This window comes from Verruconis gallopava (assembly GCF_000836295.1).
Source record: "Verruconis gallopava strain CBS 43764 unplaced genomic scaffold supercont1.61, whole genome shotgun sequence".
NCBI lineage: Eukaryota > Fungi > Ascomycota > Dothideomycetes > Venturiales > Sympoventuriaceae > Verruconis > Verruconis gallopava.
The window spans coordinates 64,029-84,691 of record NW_015622197.1 but is presented as its reverse complement, the minus strand read 5'-3'; the positions used below and the strand labels follow the sequence as shown (position 1 = coordinate 84,691).

Here is a 20,663-nt window from a genome sequence, read left to right as displayed (position 1 = left end):
CTCCCTCTTGATTTTCTCACCCTCAGGAAGGCCTTGACATCGAGTGTCCTACCCCCTGAAGTGGCGGTCAGCCTAAAACCTTTACAGAAGCCAGATGGATCCCGGCCCACGAAGGGAGAGAATGATCTCATACTTCTACCATCTTCCTTACACTCTATATGCCATTCCCTTGTTTCAACTGAAGATTTGCGAGGCCGTGGAGATTTATAACCCTTTGCTGTGGGTTCTAGCTATGCTCCTTTATGGTTACGTGATGCTCCAGTAGCAACGTGAACAGTGACATTTGAGGAGAGCGTTCTGAATAAGCAGTGAGCCTTTATTTGGATCAGGTCCTCGTTGCGGATAAAACATATTTCATCCACGAGATCAATGGAGTTGAACTTCAGTGAAATACACATATTGCCACCACTCGCGAACCGTCTTGTTCTGATGATCTCGCCTGTACTGATAGTGAAGATTTTTGTCCTTATCAGATAATGGGGTCATAAGGTTCTTCTTGAATCATCCAGTAACCCGGACTGTCATAAAGATTTGATCGTAAGGCGCGATTGTGCAGTGCAATCAAGGTTAAGTTCTCTGATTTAAGTCTGCTTTCGCGTCCTCCTCAATGCGGGGTGATATTTCACGTTGTCGAAGCCAAAAAAGACCAGTAGATGGAGGTCCATGCCCGATTGTTTTCAGTCGGGACTTTATGGTGAAAGATTTGTCTGTTGACCGTTAACTTGCAGGATGCAAGATATGTAAAGTGCAAAACATGTAGAAGTGACAAATTATGGTACATTAGACCTAGGGAGGTAATCTCTACCAGTTATGATGGGTGAACCTTCTATATAAAAGCAGTGAACTGTTATATACAGGTAATCACCACCAGTAATGACGTGTGAACCTTCTAACTTTTTACACAAAGAACTGAATGAAGTATTAGGTAATCAATATGATCATACGCTTCAAGAAGCGTTCACGGCGAGGGCATCTCACTCACGACGTCTATGCTCTTTCTGGGGTGTCCTAGGTGCCATGGTAGATGGTGGTAACTCATATACCGAGGACCACGTTGCTCTTGATGCCCGTTTTGGTGCTGTGGCCCGTGCGCAGTCAATTTTTTCCAAAATGCTGCAGTAGCACAACACCGCCACCGCACCTTGTCGGTGTCGACAGGGCGATAAGGCATCATATGTCCTCTAAGCACGAAACGGATGAACCTTTTCGACACTAGCAACGTATGAAAACATGGATTTAATCATGTAAGGGGCTAACGCCCAGCTTCCTCGTAGAAGATGTTTATCTGATGTCCGTAACGTAAAAAAATGTAAACTTGAGTAAGCTACTCTGTATTGAACGCGACCGGCAGAGATTTGACTAAACTTAGCTAAACGCAATCCGGTCACGCACCAAATAAACCACTCTCTGTGCGTGTTCCATTGTTCCACCTTCAGGGTCTTTATCCGTCAATTCATTTACCTCCAACTCTTTCTGGTCCTCCCCTATTTCTGCTCAGCTTTGTAACATTTACCACCGGCACTTCCGTTTTTATCATCTAGTTCTAGTTCAGCCCCGGCTGCGTTACTCTCCCCACTCCGCCTGACAAGTCCTCAAAACGCGCACCCCCCACCTCTCCGCTCTAAAGATTCGCCCACTCGAATCCATCCGATTTGGCTTCCTTCCGTCCTGGCAACCATGAAGCTCACATTTAAGGTAACCATCCACATCTCAACTCATGATCATCCATATCACGCCGTTTCCGATTCTGACCGCGCCGCAGGACCTGAAACAGCAGAAATTCGTCATCGAAGCCGAGCCTTCAGCGACCATCGCTGAGCTTAAGGCCAAGGTTGAAAAGGAAAAGGGCTGGGAGTCGTCTACCCAAAAGCTTATCTACTCCGGGAAGATTCTCCAAGATGACAAGACAATCGAGTCGTACAACATCCAAGAGAAGGGCTTCGTCGTATGCATGACGCAGAAACCTCGCTCCGCACCTTCAGCGTCGTCGAGTTCCGCTGTCCTCCCGTCAACGCCTGCACAACATTCCGTCCCGACATCTTCTGCTCCTCTCGCACCGCAAGTCGTACCTTCATCTACTACGATACCCGACCACCCGGCCACGCCGTCTCCAGCACCTGCAGCCACGCAAGAACGCCGTTCCGATGGGATGGTCCTTAGCAGTTCCGAAAGAGAGGCCGCTATCGCTAGTATGGAAGCCATGGGCTTTCCTCGAGAGCAAATCGAGGCTGCTATGATCGCCGCCTTCTACAACCCAGACCGCGCCGTTGAGTACTTACTCAACGGCATCCCAGACAATTTGCGCCGTGATCACCCCGCTGGCAACTTACCACGAGGATCTGCCGCCGGTGAAGCAATAACATCTCCTTCGTCCGCCGTGCCGAGTAGCGACGAGCCGGTGAACCTCTTCGAGGCCGCCGCACATGCTGGTCAAGGCAATCGCGGTGGTGGCACCACAGGCCGTGGTAGTACTGCCATTACTGGAGGGAATCTCGATTTCCTTCGCAACAACCCCCAGTTTCAGCAGCTCAGACAGATTGTCCAGCAGCAACCCCAGATGCTCGAGCCAATATTGCAACAGGTCGGCGCCGGTAATCCTCAGCTCGCGGCTATGATCGCAGAGCGCCCTGAAGAGTTCCTGCGGTTGCTGGCAGAGGATCATGGCGATGACGACGCCGCCCTCCCACCGGGCGCTCAGGCTATTCAGGTCACTGAAGAGGAGCGGGAGGCCATTGAGCGACTGTGCAGGCTGGGTTTCGAGCGCGACCTTGTGATACAAGCCTACTTCGCCTGCGACAAGAATGAGGAACTTGCGGCTAACTTTTTGTTCGACCAGCCAGAGGACGACGATGTCGGAGGTCAATAAGTGTAACTGTGGCCTAAGAAATTTGAAATTTGGTTCCTTCGGTAAAGGAATTACTCGAAGCTTGTGGTAATAAACAGGACAACATAAGCGGCTGGACTCAGCGTCTTGTAGGCCTGTAATGGATGGCGTTTTTGACAGCTTGGGGCTTGAAGTATTTGCGGCAAATTCCACTTATTTACTGCAACTGGGAGGCAGCTTCTATGTCAAATGGACCGACATCATATATATCACCGCCACAACCTTCGCACAGACGAAGCCTTTCTGCCACAAAATGCTTATAGCTAGCAGATATGTACGAAAGATACTGGGAATAAAGTTGACTCCATACCGAAATGTTTCTTTCTACGATTTTTCTCCAGAAATGATCACTTGTGAGATTGTGCCAAGGAGTAAAGAAGCTGGTCAATACCACGCTGCTGTCTACCTCCCACCTGAGTCAAGCTTCGCCTCGACAAGCCACTGTTCATTCTCAAGTGGTCAGAGCGCATGGATGCCCCACCACTTCAAAGCAGTCTCACATTCCATGCTTCAAACACCTAACATAGATCTATTGTTGGAATCGCTCTGATAGAACGTGTTGCTCACAATTCGATCCAGGTGATATACGCACTCCACGTGCAGTTTTTCTCGGTATATAGGCAGTAGTTTTGGCTTTCATTTTTGTTGGTACAGATCGTACGTCACGAAAGACGGAGCCACGAAAGGCTATAAGACCAACGAAGTCGTACTAAAGGGTACTTTTCTATATATCAAAAATCTCTCTTAAAATCTTGTCTCTCATACATTTTGTTTCTCCCTCTCCTTTTATACCCCTTAAGATTAAGGGGTTCTCCATGCCATATTCGGTTAGTACTATCACTCCGCCCTTTTTGGTATATCGTACATTGCTATGTAGGGACAATTTTACTTAGGGGAAGAACTGCAATACTCAACTGAGACAACATAGATTCGGAGCACCTAAGACGCGTCATTTTACCATCACCAAGAGTGGCAATGCCGCAGAGCGTGCCGCAAACACCATCCAAGCACGATGAAGTCAACGCCATATTTGTGAAACTGAACGCGCTGGACAGAAGATTAAACTTCAGCCCACGCTCAAAGAACGAATCTCCATCGAACCGACCGAGAACGAGCGCCAACTATTGCCAGGACCTGATAATCCGACAATTCTTTTATTCCAGACGGCAGCTCAAACTCATCATTCGGCAGTTCGAGGCTGGCTTCAGAGAGGAGCAAGATCCCATTCCTTTCTTAAAGGGACTTGCTACGCGGCCCTGGATCCGCCTTAGCCCTTGCAGGGCTCGGTAGCCGTACGCTCAGCGGTGTCAGTACTGCGTTGAGTATCGCACTGTTGAGGTTCGACACGCAACCTGCTCCGATAAAGGAACCCAAGACTCCAGTGGTCGACGACTCGGACGACTCGGGCGGCTTTGGTAGACCGCAAGAGTCGCGAACGAAGGATACTACTCCGTCCTCACCGCGGGGCGGCGGCGATGACAAGCCGTCTGTCGCCCAACACGCACAGCTGGCCGTCGTCACTCATGAACTGGCGTCTTTTTGGACTTCCAGCTTGTCCAGAGGCGAATCGTCCGCTCCTACGGATCAAGACGCTTTTGGATCCGACGGTGCCAACGGTGGCTTCAGCACGTCTTTCGGTACCACAGAAACCTTCTTTAATACTAGCCCGAGAAGTACTACGTGCGATTATAGCCCGTCGTACACAAAACGGAGACGGCCTTATTATTGCCACTACAAAATTTGAGTTCTGCGCGATGCCGAGCTCTTCTGTGACGCACCTTTTCCTGACTTCTTGTCCGACGTCCCTATCAGGCTTGTCGTCGAGGGCACTCGCATTGCACTTGACTTCGGTCATGAGCCGTATTCGTTTCTTGAAAGAGATATGCCTGTCGACTACGATTCCTTTTATAGATACTGCGCAGATAAAGTCACAGATCTTTCTGGAAAATCCCCGAAATTTGAGCCATCAAGCAGAGCTGCTTTTGAAGCCGCCGCCGGGAATTTTGACATCGTGGCTTTGAAGCTGAGGCTCGATCTTAAAGGACCGAACCTTGCAGAACCTGATGGGTTGTTGTTCAATCTGACTGTTAAGCCTCTGGCTTTGGAGCTATCCGACCGTTTTCGAACGGGCTTTGAGTGGGATCGTGTCGCCTATTTGGACGTATCCACCTTTAAGAATGCGCCTGCGCACATCAAGTCGCAAAACACGGAGTTTTTGGACGCCTTCAACGACTGGCTGGACCCAGACAAGCCGAAACGGTTTCTGGGTAGGGTATGGAACATAATACACTTTAAATACATCCACGCCGGTAGGAAAGCTCGTGCAGATGAAAAAGAGACTCTCTGCAAGGTGCTTCTCTTCGCTAGTTCTGAGTGCAATACCGTTCCCTTGCCGTCGAACCCGTTTCGACACGCCAAAATGCATTACCAGGACGCCGTGAAGTGGTTTCTTCCGTTGTATATGCTTCTTGATCAACCGTGACCAAAAACCGCGGCTCGTATGGATCTCGGTTTGTATTATCCTATATGCTCCTTCGCCTCCTGTACTTGCTAAGTCCAATAGCTTTTTCATCAACCATACTGACGTTTGTCATCAGACCATCCAGGTTCGACTAGACAAGAACATCATGTCTTACGGTGTAATGAAACGTACGGAGTTCAATGATCCGAATCCACGCTTTACGTCAGAGGTCAGACCGAGAAAGGTAGTGATGGACGATGGCTGTGCCAGAATTTCGCTAGGCGCAATTCGAGCCATCGTCAAGGAATTAAATTTGCACGGCCATGGGCTGTCGGCATGCTGACAGCCTTTCAGGCACGATTTAATGGCGCTAAAGGAGTCTGGCATCAAAGCTGCTCCCATGACCCCGCCACAGACGATGACTGGGGTATCTGGATCGAGATACCTCCCAGCCAATGGAAGTTTCCCATGCATGATGGGGACACAGACCAGAGCTTTGATCCTGTCCGCTTGACATTCGAGGTTATTAAATGAACTACTGATGCAGCTCCATCTGCATTAATTCTCGCCTTTATGCCCATTCTGGAAGACCGTGGCGTGGATATTCAAATTTTGAAAACGACGGTAAGCGACCTTATCTCGTCCGAACAGGTTGAGATGCTCGAAGCGTTGGAGAACTCCGAGCTTCTCTTGCAATGAATCTCCGTGTAGAAATACATGGTAGAAAAACGGCGAACCGGTAGCATTCTCTGGAGTGCAGGTTTGCCAAGGAACGATGTCGAAAAGCTTGTGTATTTGCTACAACATGGGATGTTTATTCAGCAGTATCCATTCCTTGGGGATCTGCTCTCCAAAATAGTAGCAAATTACTTTTCCAAGGTTGTTCAGAGTATGTCTCCCACAATCCACCCTGCTTCTCGGCATAGCCGACCCGTTTGGCGTTTTAGAGCCAGGTGAGATATTTGTACAATTCTCTTTGCCATTATTCGATGAGCGTAATCAACAGGTTGCTTCATTCGATGGACGCAAGTTGATCGTCGCGAGACGCCCTAGCCTCATACCTTCGGATATGCAAGCGTTCAAGGCCGTGTTCCGATCCGAGCTTCTTCACTTTTTAACGTAATTGTCTTTGCTACGAAAGGCAATGAACCTGGGGCTGGAAAATTGCAAGGTGGTGATTACGATGGTGACACCTTTTGGATCTGTTTCAATACTATATTGAGTAGACATTTCGTTAACGCACCTCTCCCTTACGAACGACCTGGTGCGGAATATTTTGGTATCACCGTGGACAAACCATATTTAAAGAAAGTCATGGGTCCTCAATCCTCCATTGGAGAATTCCTTCATACAAGTTTCAGGTTTCGTGGCGAACCGCAAATGCTTGGGCAAGTAACCAAGCATTTTGAGCAGCACCTGGTTGCTCCTAAAGGCCGCAAAGGTCTACGAGCTAGTACACAGCAAATCTCGATCTAGCTTCATGTTCCACATTGGGGGCAGACAACTTGCTTATCTCAAGTCGATGAGTTTCGAAGATACAGAGTCTATTGTGGCTCCAATCTGGGCGAATCTGAGGCTAGGAAAAGTGACAAGTAACATCTCAGTATGGAGTATTGCTAACAAATCTAGACTTGCGAGGGGCTATGGCCTAGCAGATGAAGAAGCATCGGAAGTCGTAGAGGAACAAGCAATCGAGTCCATTGATGATGAGGATTTTTACTCAGTCTGTAGTTTTATGTACGACAAGAATGAATGAAGATGGGAAACAATCAAGCAGCACTGTACATATGAGTGACGCAGAGCTATTTAGAGTAGCGCAGACATCAGTTCTATCTGCGCAGTGAAAGAATAGGGATCTACTCGTTTTCGCGTTCATAAGACTGGGGATAGTGTAAAGATGCAAAATTATTAATAAGAGACATTAGCCTCTTTAGCGCCAGACCCTGACGCTTCGTTTTGCTCACTAGCTATGCAGCAACGCATGAACTCTACCTTTGCACAATGCAATGAATGCGTGTGTGGAGTCGTTGCGCAAATGCTCATGCCTCCAATCATATTCTCGTGATGTTTGCTTCGGAAAACTGGTAGATCACTCACTTCGATGTAGATGATAACCGCCAATAGGGATTTCGCACGTAAAAGATTACAATGACAGAGCAAATCTGCTCTTCACAGCATCTGGAAGTGCATCGATGAAGACGTCTCGATCTTTGCGTGCATTTGCCGCATCATCATCGCTGCCATGTCGTAAAGCTGTTTGCTCTTGCAAACCTGCGGCAACACCTTTCCACAACATACTCCCGCTACGGTCCGCCAGGGCTCTAGCACTTCTAACACTTTTCTGTGCCTGCTCCCCAACCACATCTTTGAAGAACATAGTACACATAAGACTCAAAGCTATCGAGACAAGTTGGGTATTGTTAACAGCACGCGCAGCGTTCAAACAACTTGCGAAGTGCTTCTTCTTGTCGATCAGTTTGCCCTGTGGGTTGAGAACGCTGCGAAGAAGATCGTGTGCTGCCCGAAGGGACTTGTTTGGATGGTTGATTAGAGAGGACGAGACAAATTCATGAAGCCGTGCTGCCTCTGAGTGGGCAGAGTTTGTTGGGTCTAACATGATGAGAACTGAGTTTAGAGCTGCAAGGATACCTAAGTCAGTTTCTACATCATGCAGTCCGTTATTTGCAGTTGCAGGCAACTGTAACGCTGGGGACTGGAAGATCGACAGCGCTTCCTCAATCTGTCCACGTCCTTGTTGGATCGTTGCGCAGAGGAACATTTCCCACTTCACGCGTGAAGGCCCGCAGTCCAAAATTGACGCAGGTGGGCACGCTCGTGCCTCGGTTAGGTACTCCTCAGCTTTACTCCAGTCTGTCCGGCCACAAGCATTGATGGACATGTAGATGTAGAAGAACCACTGCATATTGTACCACCAATCAAGGCGATTGATGACAACATCGAGAGAACTTGAGCTCGGGAAAATGTCTTCCCTACTTAAACTTGACTCGCTTAAGTTCTCCTTCAGGATCTTTAGGCCTTCACTCAGATAGGCCTCAGCCTTCTGATCTGCAAAGGTACGCGATTGTGACGCAATCGCATTAAGTAAGAAACAAAATGCCCACAGATCGCGCTGCGCTAACCATTTAAATGAGAGAAATTCTTGATCTTTCCTGCGTTGGAAAATGCCACACGTAGTTTCGGTAAGTGAACCTGGCTTTTGTCTTAGCGGGATTGCTAACAAGCCGTCGTCGCCGAGGCTCGTGCTCGCCCGAATTTCATCTATAATCGATGCCATTTGCTCAGCTTTCTGAGCGGCTAGGGAGGGGCTGCCCTCCATCAAATAGCAGACAATTTCTACACAAGCCAGGAGCGCCCAAATTTGCCGTAGGGGCGCTGCAATAGGATGAAACTGGAAACTTTTCGCTGCTGCGATGGCATGTTGCGCTTCCTCAATGCAATTTGAGGCTTTTGAGCGCAGGTGGAGCAACGCTGAATATGTTGCGCATATGAGCGATATTGCACCGTCGTCCTCGCTTGAAGCGAGCTCGGACATTACCTTTACATTTTGAATTCCGGCAGTAAAATCTTGACTTGACGCATCAAGCTTGTAGGAGAAGGAGAGACGAAGAAATCTAAGCGCATAAATCCAAGGAGTATGCTTGTGTGCGTGCGCAAACGATATCGCAGCATCCAAAGATCTGATCGCTACACGTGGTCGTGTTGCAAATAATGCACGAGCCGCCAGGTGGTGCATGCTATACTTCACGTCAAGCAGCTTATTACGTTCGCAAAGAGGTATCTGAGCTACGTTAGAAATGTCCACATGAGTTAAGGTTATGCTCACAGTTTTGCTCAACCATTTGTCAACCTCTTCATAATTCCGAGTCTCTCTTAACATCAAGTTGGTATATTGCAGCACAATCAAAGCTTCCACGCGTGGCGCAAGCCTGAACTGCACAAGAGAGGCTTCTAAGCATCTCAAGCCTATCGCTAGCAGTATGTGATATTCCTTGATATCATCATTACGCCTGTAGTATGCAACATACGAACTCATATCATGGGCTGCATTAATATAGTCCTCGGCAAGTAGTAGGAGTATTTGTTGGTAGTCCAAAGGTTGTGTAATCGGCAGACGTGCCCGCTTGTTTGCCGAAGTATTGGCAGAATTTTGAGGACTGGCTGAATTCGTCAACGAGACAGCCACATGGTCTAGAGACCGCAAAGAATGCGTTTGATCTCGAAGATAGCGTGATGACTGCATAGGTACTTCAACTATCGCCTGGGCCTTCGATATCCACGGTTGCCCCTGTGGAATGGTTTGAAAAGTACTGCTTGTTGCTTGTTGGAGTGGATGACTGTGATGCACGGTATGGAGTGGCAGTGTAGGCTTGAAGTTGTCGTAATTTAGTCCTGGAGGCTGAGGCTGAGGCTGAGGCTGAGGCTGAGATTGGTCTTGCGGTTGCGGTTGCGGTTGCGGGTGAGATTGGGAGACGTGATGGAGCTGCCGGAGCGGGGACACATGGTGGAATGGGCTCGGCTGGGCGGTTGACGGGTTCGACATGGGTGGCGAGTTCGCTAAGGCGTGAGTGGGAGTGCGCTGTGTAATCATAATCATCGACTGAGGAGAATGTGCAGGCAGTGACCGAGCAGGAGAACTGGCAAACGAATGTTGATATTGCATGGTCTGATATGCATCATCCTGAGATGGTGCATAATTCCGTTCTCCATAGGTCGCCATCATGTGCGACGTCTGACCAACCTCCTGAAAGTTGTACGGATTCTGGTCTTCATTCTGGAATCCTGAATCGTATATTCCTCCACTGGGCACTTGGTAGTCAACATAATTGCCATTGTAGTTCATGCTGAATAAAACAGGGAGGGCATTCAGAGCGTCATCGTGGTAGACGCAAGAGGTCGTAAATTAGTTATATGCTGGGGCAGCAGACGATGCTGCCATGAACTTTCGATAGAATGCTTGATACGACTTTACTTCGATGAGGTTAGAAACGACCCGTATCTAGGCCATAATCCATGACTCACGCTCTGCCACGTTGTCGAAGTGCAAAAGACGCTACGAAGCGTCGGGTTCCATTGAAACTTGAAGGACACTAAACTACTTCCGGTTAATCTGAAGGTCCGTTTCCAAATCGAGACTTCCGAGAACTCACCACGTTCAGCAAAATTACACCTCATGAATAATAAAGTTTCCGTACCTTTGGCTTGCACTGCTCAATCTTGTTCAAATACATAAAAAGACATGTCATGGATTTTGGGCCGCCAGTCTATGACTTTCCACTCAGCTAAGGTCCCCGTCCGTCTGCCTCTTAAACGTGGGGGCGACGATTCTCCCGAGGTCGATTCCAAATCACTTTCTGACTTGTGCAAAGACGCAACGCCAGCTTGCTGGCTGAATCCACTTCTCTTTAATGGACATCTGCAAACCTTATGGGTATTTTGTTTCCATTCATGCTTCGCTCGCGCTTCATGTCAATTCCGCAAAGCTAATTCCGCCAGACCGCGATAAATTCAAGTGATGTTCCGATTACCTATCAACGTAAAGTGTTTTCTTCGGATTCAACACGCTACCCTGGAACTTTCGCAGTCGACTTCGTTGTGCCGACCCTGATTCCCGCACGAAAGGCAGACGCTTCCCTTCCTCCGAGGACAACGTATTTTGAAGACACTGCTTTTGACAGCCTAGCTTCCGATGACGATAAACCTATGCTGATTGTATTACATGGCCTAGCTGGTGGCAGTAATGAGATTTATCTACGCTCAGTTCTAAAGCTTCTTTGCCTTGATCCACCAGTTGACGAGCGGTGGGAAGCATGTGTAGTCAATGCACGTGGTTGTGCCATGAGCAAGATCACCTCTGGCTTGCTTTACAATGCTCGTGCTACTTGGGACATTCGGCAGTTTGTCCAGTGGGCGAGACAGATGTGGCCTCGCAGAAGAATCTTCGCATGTGGCTTCAGCCTGGGAGCCAATATTCTTGTCAATGTATGTGCACATGAAGACTCATGTTGTAATCTGGAAGACGTTCTAACGGCGAACTCTTTAGTACTTGGGGGAAGAAGAGGCAGGTTGTCCTCTTGATGCTGCTATCGTCATCTCCAATCCTTGGAATCTTGAAGTGTCAAGCTTTTTCTTACAATCTACTTGGCTGGGAATGAATGTGTATATGCGCGCCATGGGTACGAGCATGCGTCAGCTCTGGGCAAGGCATAAGGAAGACATCTTAAGAGAAATCAAGGGTATTGATGTAGAAAAGGTAGATAATATGCAGTATCTATTCGAATTCGATAGGTACAGACGCTGTCTGCAGTTTCGATGTCCGTCGGCTGACACCTTGCAATAGATACGTTCAATGTCCCACTTGGGGTTGGCCAACAGTGCGAATTGCTTCTTTGACCTGACTGAATAAACAACTGCTGACTAGACTCTATAGGAAGGTGCATATTACCGTGATGCTTCCAGCGTAGAAGCTCTTATAGATGTACGCATCCCACTATTTGCCATTCACGCACGGGACGACCCCATAGTCAATGATTTTGCGGCGCCATATGAAGAAATCAAGCACAACCCGTATGCAGTGATGGTAGCAACATCTGGAGGTGGTCACCTCAGTTGGTTCCAGTTTGGTGGCGAGAGATGGTTCGCACAAGCTGCAGCAGCTTGGTTGAACAAGATGGCGAATGAGGTTGACTTTGACGCTCTTAGAGAGAGCAGAATTTCGTCAATTTCGAAAAAGGCTAAATAGCAACGCCCAGGTAGCAGATGCAATGTAAAATATGGAGCGTCCGCTGAACTAATATCATACATGTAGCAAACCGGATGCCATACGGTTGAATACGTTCAGCTCTGCTTTTGTTGAAATTTGCTCATGATACGATCCTTAACCAAATGAAACCTTCTTTTTACTACTCCTCTTAACGTTCACATTCTCATCACCCTCATCTGCTAGTTTATCAGCGATACCCCTACTCTTGCTCTTCCACCCTTTTCTCAATCCGTCCTTGAGCTCGTCCAGCTTCTGCTTCTTGTCTTGTTCCTTCTTCTCTAACTCGACACGCCTAGCTTCTCGGATCTCTTCCATCTGTCTGAACTTTTGCATCTTACTCTCAATTTTCCCGTCGCTCTCGGCACTCACCATGGCCAGAATCGTGCGCATACTCTCGGCATCATCCACGAAAACCTTTCCCTTCTTTTTTCCCTTCGGTTTTTGAACGCCTACCGGTGCAACCATATTCAAAGTTGGCAAATTGAGTTGTTTATCGGAATAAGAATGACTTTTTAGGAGTTTATGTTTAGACTTGTTTGCGTCTGCCACTCGACGCTGTGTCATGACTTGGTCAACAACAGTGTTACTCTTTGCAATCTTTGACTTCGCTTTTGACGACGGCTGCTTATGTGCAGGTGTTTCTGATACTTTTCTTGGTAGCGGAAATGCCATAACTGGTTTTGAGGGTCAAGAAATTGTGACAATCAGAGAAAATGAATTTTCAGGGAATGGAGAGAGTAACAAAAAAACGAGTCTACAAGGATCATGCATAAGCGCGCGGCAAGACATTACACTTCAAACCCACGTTTTAGGTTCCTAAGATTGACAGTCGCTCGCCGCTTTTAAGTCAAAACTGAGCAAAGTTTGGACCATCCAAGCTCAAAGTTTGAAATCTCACCTCACTCGAACTTTCTGCACTACGCTATAAGAACAAAATATGGACAGCGACCGACTTTTCCGCTTCCCAAAGCCAGCCTGGCTAAACAGCGGGATGACTCGAAAAGCTGGAGTTTACCTAGCCGGCGCGTTGGTATAGATCCTGTTCTTTTATCTTAGAAGCAAGCCCTCAAATTAAAAATTTTGTGCAAATGCTAACAGCAGAAATAAGTTCTCGATAGGCTTATTCTTACTCATAGATTCCGCTGCCTACTCTAAATCGGCAAAGAATGGCTCCACGTATCATTTCAGCTTCGTTGACTGGATCCCTGGCATCTGTTCCGCGCTGGGTATGCTTATAATAAACTCAATAGATAAGTCGCGCTTGTCTGCGGATAGTTTCTCGTATTCAGGCAATGGAGTCGCGTGGAAAGCAAGGTTCGTGCTGTTTCTCGGGTTCGCACTCCTCGCAGGTGGTTTGGCAGGTTCAGTTACCGTATGCGTGCTCAAATATGTGGTTCCGGGCGCAGTGTTCCCAACACTATGGTTTGGAGTTGCTAATGTGATTTCGAATGGTTTGGTCATGCTCTCGTAGGTTTGCTGGAAGGAGATCTTGAAGAAATTGCACGCTCACGTTTATGGCACAGGTCAGCAGTTCTATGGGTTGCCCAAAACATCGAAGACGAGTACACTTATAGTCTAGCGCTATAGCGGAGTCTAAAAGAGTCTTGAGATGGAAGTATTTTGAAACCTGACGTCTACCAAAATTTTGCACTTTGTGAGCTGCCTACTTTGCCGGTGCGGCGTCGTTGACAATTTTTGTGAATCGAAGGCAATTTTTACCCGTTCAGGGTCATAAACTCGTCATGTTAAATGCAAGCTAGTTACGATTTATATCGAAAGTATTCACTCAATTCGCAAAGACTTTTCAAGCCCAAGAAGTTCCCGTGTTCTCTTTTAATGGCGTAAGGATGAACCTTTTTTATGTATCTATGCACAGCATACGTACATCTTGGACAATGGAAAGCCTTGCTGCATTCTCTTCTCGCCTTTGATTTTACTGCATTATCCTAGACTAGCACCTATCCTCACAAGTGTGCACAAGACCTTTAGCCTCGACTAGAAATCTTCGCTTTCCTTGAAAAACATCGTAAAACTAATGATTGTACTATATATAAGAAGGCCTCCAACAACACTCATCGCCGCTGCCTTCTCGTTAATTAGTGCGCAATGAGCGAATAAGACAGGCAAAGCTGTATGAAATCAGCGCACATTCATCTCGTATATTATAGATACGCAAGAAGCAAGTACAAAGCAACCTAACTGCATTATATGCCAGAAAAAGTACACGTACCTATTCCCATCACAACGAGAAAGCCTGTCAAGAACCTGCCGAAATCCACCATTCCGCTTCCACTAGAGTCCATGAAGTCCTCGTGGCTCGCCGCTCTTCCACATATCCAGTTTGGAAATGGAGCGAGAACGTACGTTGCAACGACAAGAAGGGGAAGATAGTTCTGCCACAGAGCAGATGAAAGGATGACGAGCAAAAAGCCAATTGCTAGCACCTGCGAGACATAAGTCCCAAGACAAAAATATATTTATTTCAATTCGCAAATAAAAAAAACTTACGAAGGACAACACTATTATCGTGCGTATCCCCCCCATCACTTCGGGTGTCCTTTAAAGTTTTGTAGACTGGGGTCAGGAGGCCGAATAGTAAATACCTAACGATAAGATGAAAGGAGGATGACGCGGACCGGCAACAGCAGTGAGTCAAAAAAACGAAGACAATGTAAAATGCGAACTTTGTTGGTAGCCAGAGATGTTCTTGCGGTTCAACGGGATGCGATATGCATAAAGCATATCAAACCAAGTGTTGTGATGCGGAATTCGTTGCATTAGAGGTTGCATTGTAAGCTTGGGCCACCCGCTGGCCTTCTCGCTGACTTCGTACGTCAAAGAAGCCTTGAATCTGAGAATTAAGCCAGTCTCTGTACTGGCGGTAAGAGTCATACTTCTGATTCACCAACTGCTGCTCCGACTTGAAGATATCTCTCTAGTCTCTCTTATATTACGTACGATGTTCAGAAATAACTACGACAACGACGCTATCACATTGTACGTACTTTTCTGCATTTCCTGCTTTGTGTACACTGTAGCTAAGAAAGACATCAGCTCACCGCAAGGACGCATATTTCAGGTTGAGTATGCACAGGAAGCTGTAAAACAAGGCTCCGTTGTCGTTGGAGTAGTCTCAAAAACACATGCCGTGCTCGCTGCTCTCAAGGTTGACACTTGCATACGACCCTATTTGATTTCTGACTAATTCAATTACAGCGCAATGCAGAGGAACTCTCATCTTATCAGAAAAAAATCATCGAGATAGACAGCCACTATGGTATCGCACTTGCTGGCCTTGCCTCAGATGCACGTGTGCTCTCCAACTTCATGAAGCAGCAGTCGCTTGCAAGCCGACTGACCTACTCTCGTCCCATCCCCCTTACTGAGATAACTCAGCGTATTGGCGACCGAGCACAACGCAATACTCAGGAATATGGTAGACGACCGTATGGCGTAGGTCTACTGATTGCCGGCGTGGATGCGAAAGGACCGCATCTGTTCGAATTTCAACCCAGCGGTGTGACCATAGAAATGCTAGCTAGTGCTATTGGCGCGCGAAGCCAAATGGCGAGAACATACTTAGAAAGGCACTTGGATAGTTTCGAAGGAGCTAGCAAAGATGACTTGGTCAAGCATGCTCTCAGAGCTCTGAAAGAGAGTCTAAGCCAAGACAGGGAATTAACCATTGACAACACCAGTGTGGGTGTTGCGGGAGTCGGAGAGGATTTTAAGCTGTACGAAGGAAATTTGTTGGCGCGGTGGCTCGAGTCAACGTTTGAGAATAAGTCAAATTCAGAAATGGATGTTGATGAAGAATAGCCGCTCCGAAGCCATGAGCTGTGTGAGCATATGGACTGCAAGGTGTTCTGGTATAGTATGGGATATAGCTATATAAGCAAGACATAAGATTGAGGTCAATGGATGCCTGCTTCCTGATCTTTTGTCTAACAATATCCAGCACAACTCTTGAGCTTACTAAATAATCTAATAAACCATCGAGCGGTCACCACTATTGAGCAGCTATTTTTGCAGCACCAAACATTAATTATCGTAATGACTTATCTATGTTTCATATACTCGTGATCTAAATGATCATATCAAAAACAAATATAATGTATTATTTGCTGTGTTGCCTTGGTGACTGCTGCATTTACTATCAAAATTGAGGCACCACCATCACCCAGATTCACAAGATCGTAAGGTATTTGAGGTAGCTACATAACAACAGGCCTCTCAGGTTTTTCAACTGCGGTGAACTTGCTTAAATCACACCTACTAAACTGCCTCTTGCATTTCTGATACTCTTTCTCCTTGCGCAATTTCTCATTTTCTGCACCTAGTAGGTACTGCACTGCGATATAAGCACTGAGAGTGGCCTAAGGCACATCACACATGCGTACAGAGTTGTATTTTTCTGGAACTTGGATTGGCTCGCATGGACTGCAGGAATAAGTCTACCTTATGAAGCTGAAATTCGCGCAGCATAACAGCCATCAAGAACTTTAAAGATATATAGAGCAACCATCAAATAATATACTAGTGATCTATCCTATATTTCATATATTCTGAAGCTAGATGATCATATCCACGACAAATATAACATGTAATTTGCGGTGTTGCAGCTGTAACTGGCGCTTCACGTGATTCTTGAGCCTCCTCAACCACCACTGCTGCCTCGCTATTTTGAGTACTTTGAGACTGTTGAATGGGCTGAGTAGCCTGAGCAACATTTAAGCTGATTGTTCTGCTTATCTGTCATCTTTTCAATTGCCTCTTTTTTTTCTGTCGTTCATTGGCAGCCCTTTATCTCTCATTCTCTGCAGCAAGTAGGACCGCACCTTGCATAGATAGCTCACAGCCTTTTATCAGTTGTTGTATTGCCCGATTAGTTGGTGTAGGTGGACTATATAATAGTCTCTTAAGTAGATCTTAGACTGCTCCTATATGCTGGTATAACTGAGTAAGACTATGAGGAGTCTCAGGTATATATTGTTAACTTTCTATAGGTGGAGGCTGAGGTGGGGTGACCGGCCTTGAGATTATTGATAGGATTTGCTCTGGGTTAAAAGGGACAAAGTCCAGTAGTAGTAAATCTGCTGTGGATATTTCTGAGTGAAAATGCCTCTGATTAAGCTGTTTTCAAGCATGCGAGAAACTCAGATTCGTCAATATGGGTAATGCCAAGCCTCATCAGGTTTGCTACCTGATTACCATATACCCTCTTTAAGACTGCAAAACAGCTTACATCAAGAGGCTGTAGCAAGTGTGATGAATATGAAGGCATACATAATATAATGATAGAGTGTTTTTTACAGAAATAATCAAATTCAGGTGTTATATGAGATTCATGCCCATCAAGGATAAGTAGATGGTATGCACCAATAGTGCGTGGTTGTGGATATGGCTCAAATATATCAGTAAGCCACCGAAGACCAAGCTCATTTATTATCCACCCCTTTGGGCTAAGACTGATTACCCAGTCTTGTGGTAATTCGCAGTATTCATACCAATTCTGGATATGAACCTTGCCTTTCAGAATCGCCGTGGGTGGTAGATGTGTTATAAGGTAACATTGAAGTCACATGGGTGATCAGCCTGCTCATTCATGAGCAGTATGAGCAGGTACATGATAAGGAAAAAAGCCCATTGGCTCTACTGGAGTAAGCCAATAATCACTGCAGGAAGTGGTCATGATGATCGTTTATGAGCGGCATGGGCACTTATTTATATTCTCTATAAAAGGACTCCGGTTTTCCTCATTCTTTGAAAACCGTAGTTAAACTGTCTAGTATATCTAGTTTGTTAGTTCTTGAATCTGTTCCTATCTATCGAAGCACACCTATCCTAAGCCATAAAGACTTCTACATTCTTCCTATATACTACTGACGTCCCTTCCTCCATTGCTCTAGGAAGCCCATCCCTTCCGAAGTGGCTTACGTTAGCAAAGTCTTGTCAGATTAGGAAAGGGTTCCTAACACAAGGCTAGGCAATGTTCGCTGATATCCTGTGATATTGGCCAATGCCCCCAAGGTTGGCTCATGTGACTCCAAGACTGATCAGGGAAAATGTAAAGGGGGGGGGGGGGGGGGTTACGATATTTGTTCTTAGCAGAACTTTTTTCCATTCTTCTCCTTTTTTTGCAACGCCTTGCTTTGTATCTAGCATGTATAGCAAGTACACTCGTTATTGAATTGAGCATCTTCGGTTACAACGTTTGCTCTCTCATGTTCAAGTAGTTCTGTGACTCTTGCAGTATAAAAATTAACAAGGTAGGATATATGCCAAAAAGATCGCAAGGATACCAAAAGCCTGAGAAACAGGACGATAAACAAGCTATCTGAACCTAAAAATGTCTCAAATTTTCCGACAGAAAAAAATTCTCATAGTAAATTTTAAATCATAAGCTCTTCATGCGCTGTATGAGCTGATATAGTACTGAAAAGTAGGTTCGATCAGTGATTGGCTCGAATTCGGAATGTCGCGCTTACCGTTATGACTGAGTCTTCCCCACTACCCTCGCTAGCCAAATATACGTAGAGTATTAACGCTTGATCATGACAGAAGCCTTAAACGCATTAATACTAGTGATTGCACTAAGTAAAAGACATACAGGCAATGACTCGGCCACTTAAGCGCCCAACATTGAGGACTTTTCCCCAATCGCGACCGTCGACGAGTACTCTTGCCCACCCTGCATCATCTTTGCCATCTGCGGAGCCAACAGCTCTCATCAAGGTGCTGGGGTGCTGTTGCACACCTTCCTCACCACCAAGTACTTGATTAGGATCGAGTTCGGGATTATGAAGCCCTGTCCAAGTACTTGATATATTCATTGCATCGGTGTATATACTAAGCCTAAGACAGCCGTGCATGTTAGCCTTTATTTCAAGCTTTGCTCCGGTGCTGCCGAGTCCAAAATTGGCGGAACGAGCAGCAAGAGCTAGTTTCGTGAATCGATCAGACACTGTTTTAATCTGCGCTAATGGAGGAAGCTGTATGTGCACATCTGGTTCTCGACAGCGGGGCTCATGCAGTCCCTCTACCAGATGCTGGCTTAGCACTCTAACAGGTATATCCTGTGTAATTACGGTCTCTCTTTGACCCATTGATTCTGTGTTCGTACTCGTGTCGCGGATAATGTTACTAGCATGATTGAAATAGAAATTGCCATCATGTGCAACTGAGTTGATTGCTGTACTGCCAATGGAACATGTGATGATTGTAAGTGAAAGAAGCGGTACGCCATTCTTTTTAGTCAAGCGAATGGAAGTGTAGGACGATGTAAGCGCAGATTTGAGAGCACGGAGGAGTGGTAAGAGCGGCACCTCAAGGTTGATGATATTTTTCGCCGCTGACTGAATCGTGTACGCTTCAAAAAGTGCATCCTGGCGCTGCTGTCAGCGCGACGCCGACATTACCGTCGGTTGCTTACGATTGAAAGGACCCTAAAATATCAGCTTATCAAGACAAAGCATGCAAACAGATGATACATACGCCCACACTTGGGGACCTTGCTCTGGTATAATCGTAACGCGGACTTCCCGCTCACCGAGTCTAATCCATGCAAGTGGTGAGAGAGATGAAAGAGAAGCTGCAAGCTCTAGGCAAAGATATAAGTTGCCTCACGTTGGCTAGAAGCGCACAACATACTCATGAACGTCGCAATATCTTGTATCTGTGATTTGAACCGCATGCTGAGAAGGCTAGTGGGTCGTGCGAAACTCTCAGCCTTGAACTTGAACTTGATTTCCTACTCGGTTTTGGCCGCTCTTAGTCAGCAGCTATGCCCAGTCAGGTGGACTTCGCCAGACGGCCGACACGTGTTAAATTACATAATCCCGCACGTCCCTGTCAATGTCTGTGCGGAAGATCACGGAAACGATGAATGGTGCATAAGTAAGATCGTAAACCTGCTTGGTTCATTGTATGCTGTCTTGACGGATTGATTGTCTGGTCGTTCTCCTGTCCCCTACCCCTGGCTCTCCTCTCTTATCTAGCCAGCGTTTGCTTATGTCACGTGATACTTGGTATGTGCTTAGACTGACAGCCCTGGGCCACACTCGCCGCAGGCGAGTGCCAACCATCAACACGATAATACCATCCATACAATTATTTTAGCAGTATGCTCGTACTGAAATATAGATAGTATGTCAACCACAACAGTTTTCATATTGATTTTCGTACGATAGGAGCCCTGCAGTACGCATGGATGCCCATACAAGCTCTAATTGGCTATGTACAGGCCGATACGCTTGTAAATGACGCCTTTTTTTTTTTTTTTTTTTGCAGATGGCATACCTTTCATACTTGCATAATCATTAATAAGCTCTCTCATTTCAGCCTCGAGCCTACCTTGTGTAATCCGCCGTGCTTGGTGCGAGTATATGACACCCATTGATGATTTGACTGTTGTACGAGATCGCTGTTGACGAGCTTGTTGTGATTGCGCAACTAAGTCATCGTCCTTAGCTCACCAACTGCCTGATCACCAGCAACAGACATACTCAATGCACCAAATAGTGTACGCTTAACATTAT

The 20,663-nt window shown here is 46.5% G+C and overlaps 8 protein-coding genes across 10 annotated transcripts; 5 read left to right on the top strand and 3 right to left on the bottom strand.

Annotated features, from left to right (window-relative positions):
• Positions 1–1,232: 1,232 nt before the first annotated feature.
• Positions 1,233–3,257, top strand: PV09_09308 (UV excision repair protein Rad23). The gene is made up of 3 exons (XM_016363350.1): positions 1,233–1,319; positions 1,370–1,695; positions 1,763–3,257. The coding sequence occupies exons 2-3, from the start codon at positions 1,678–1,680 to the stop codon at positions 2,864–2,866; spliced, it is 1,122 nt and encodes a 373-aa protein (XP_016208852.1). The 5' UTR covers positions 1,233–1,319; positions 1,370–1,677; the 3' UTR covers positions 2,867–3,257.
• A 1,509-nt stretch (positions 3,258–4,766) lies between these two features.
• On the top strand, positions 4,767–5,879 carry PV09_09307 (uncharacterized protein; the record flags this gene model as incomplete). Its single annotated transcript, XM_016363349.1, has 3 exons — positions 4,767–5,156; positions 5,482–5,589; positions 5,700–5,879. 3 exons carry the CDS (start codon positions 4,767–4,769, stop codon positions 5,877–5,879), a joined length of 678 nt encoding a protein of 225 aa, XP_016208851.1.
• Positions 5,880–6,948: 1,069 nt separating this feature from the next.
• Positions 6,949–10,395, bottom strand: PV09_09306 (uncharacterized protein). Its single transcript, XM_016363348.1, has 2 exons — positions 9,190–10,395; positions 6,949–9,144 (listed from the first exon to the last, which is right to left on the bottom strand). The coding sequence occupies exons 1-2, from the start codon at positions 10,204–10,206 to the stop codon at positions 7,489–7,491; spliced, it is 2,673 nt and encodes an 890-aa protein (XP_016208850.1). The 5' UTR covers positions 10,207–10,395; the 3' UTR covers positions 6,949–7,488.
• Positions 10,396–10,520: 125 nt separating this feature from the next.
• Positions 10,521–12,255, top strand: PV09_09305. Of its 3 annotated transcripts, none has more exons than XM_016363347.1 (5): positions 10,521–10,794; positions 10,860–11,345; positions 11,407–11,616; positions 11,704–11,737; positions 11,794–12,255. In XM_016363347.1, the coding sequence occupies exons 1-5, from the start codon at positions 10,603–10,605 to the stop codon at positions 11,811–11,813; spliced, it is 942 nt and encodes a 313-aa protein (XP_016208849.1). In that variant the 5' UTR covers positions 10,521–10,602; the 3' UTR covers positions 11,814–12,255. The 3 variants fall into 3 exon arrangements, with proteins under 3 accessions (XP_016208849.1, XP_016208847.1, XP_016208848.1); XM_016363345.1 differs by having other exon boundaries at positions 11,407–11,651; XM_016363346.1 differs by having other exon boundaries at positions 11,407–11,651; positions 11,704–12,255.
• Positions 12,052–12,836, bottom strand: PV09_09304 (uncharacterized protein). Its single transcript, XM_016363344.1, has one exon. It carries the CDS (start codon positions 12,796–12,798, stop codon positions 12,241–12,243), a length of 558 nt encoding a protein of 185 aa, XP_016208846.1. The 5' UTR covers positions 12,799–12,836; the 3' UTR covers positions 12,052–12,240.
• A 102-nt stretch (positions 12,837–12,938) lies between these two features.
• On the top strand, positions 12,939–13,947 carry PV09_09303 (uncharacterized protein). Its single transcript, XM_016363343.1, has 3 exons — positions 12,939–13,156; positions 13,235–13,593; positions 13,650–13,947. The coding sequence occupies exons 1-3, from the start codon at positions 13,064–13,066 to the stop codon at positions 13,711–13,713; spliced, it is 516 nt and encodes a 171-aa protein (XP_016208845.1). The 5' UTR covers positions 12,939–13,063; the 3' UTR covers positions 13,714–13,947.
• Positions 13,948–14,962: 1,015 nt separating this feature from the next.
• Positions 14,963–16,208, top strand: PV09_09302 (uncharacterized protein). The gene is made up of 3 exons (XM_016363342.1): positions 14,963–15,123; positions 15,181–15,292; positions 15,343–16,208. Exons 1-3 carry the CDS (start codon positions 15,086–15,088, stop codon positions 15,943–15,945), a joined length of 753 nt encoding a protein of 250 aa, XP_016208844.1. The 5' UTR covers positions 14,963–15,085; the 3' UTR covers positions 15,946–16,208.
• Positions 16,209–18,213: 2,005 nt separating this feature from the next.
• Positions 18,214–19,862, bottom strand: PV09_09301 (uncharacterized protein). Its single transcript, XM_016363341.1, has 6 exons — positions 19,777–19,862; positions 19,621–19,726; positions 19,559–19,571; positions 18,737–19,511; positions 18,615–18,691; positions 18,214–18,561 (listed from the first exon to the last, which is right to left on the bottom strand). The coding sequence occupies exons 1-6, from the start codon at positions 19,817–19,819 to the stop codon at positions 18,535–18,537; spliced, it is 1,041 nt and encodes a 346-aa protein (XP_016208843.1). The 5' UTR covers positions 19,820–19,862; the 3' UTR covers positions 18,214–18,534.
• Between the last annotated feature and the right edge of the window lie 801 nt (positions 19,863–20,663).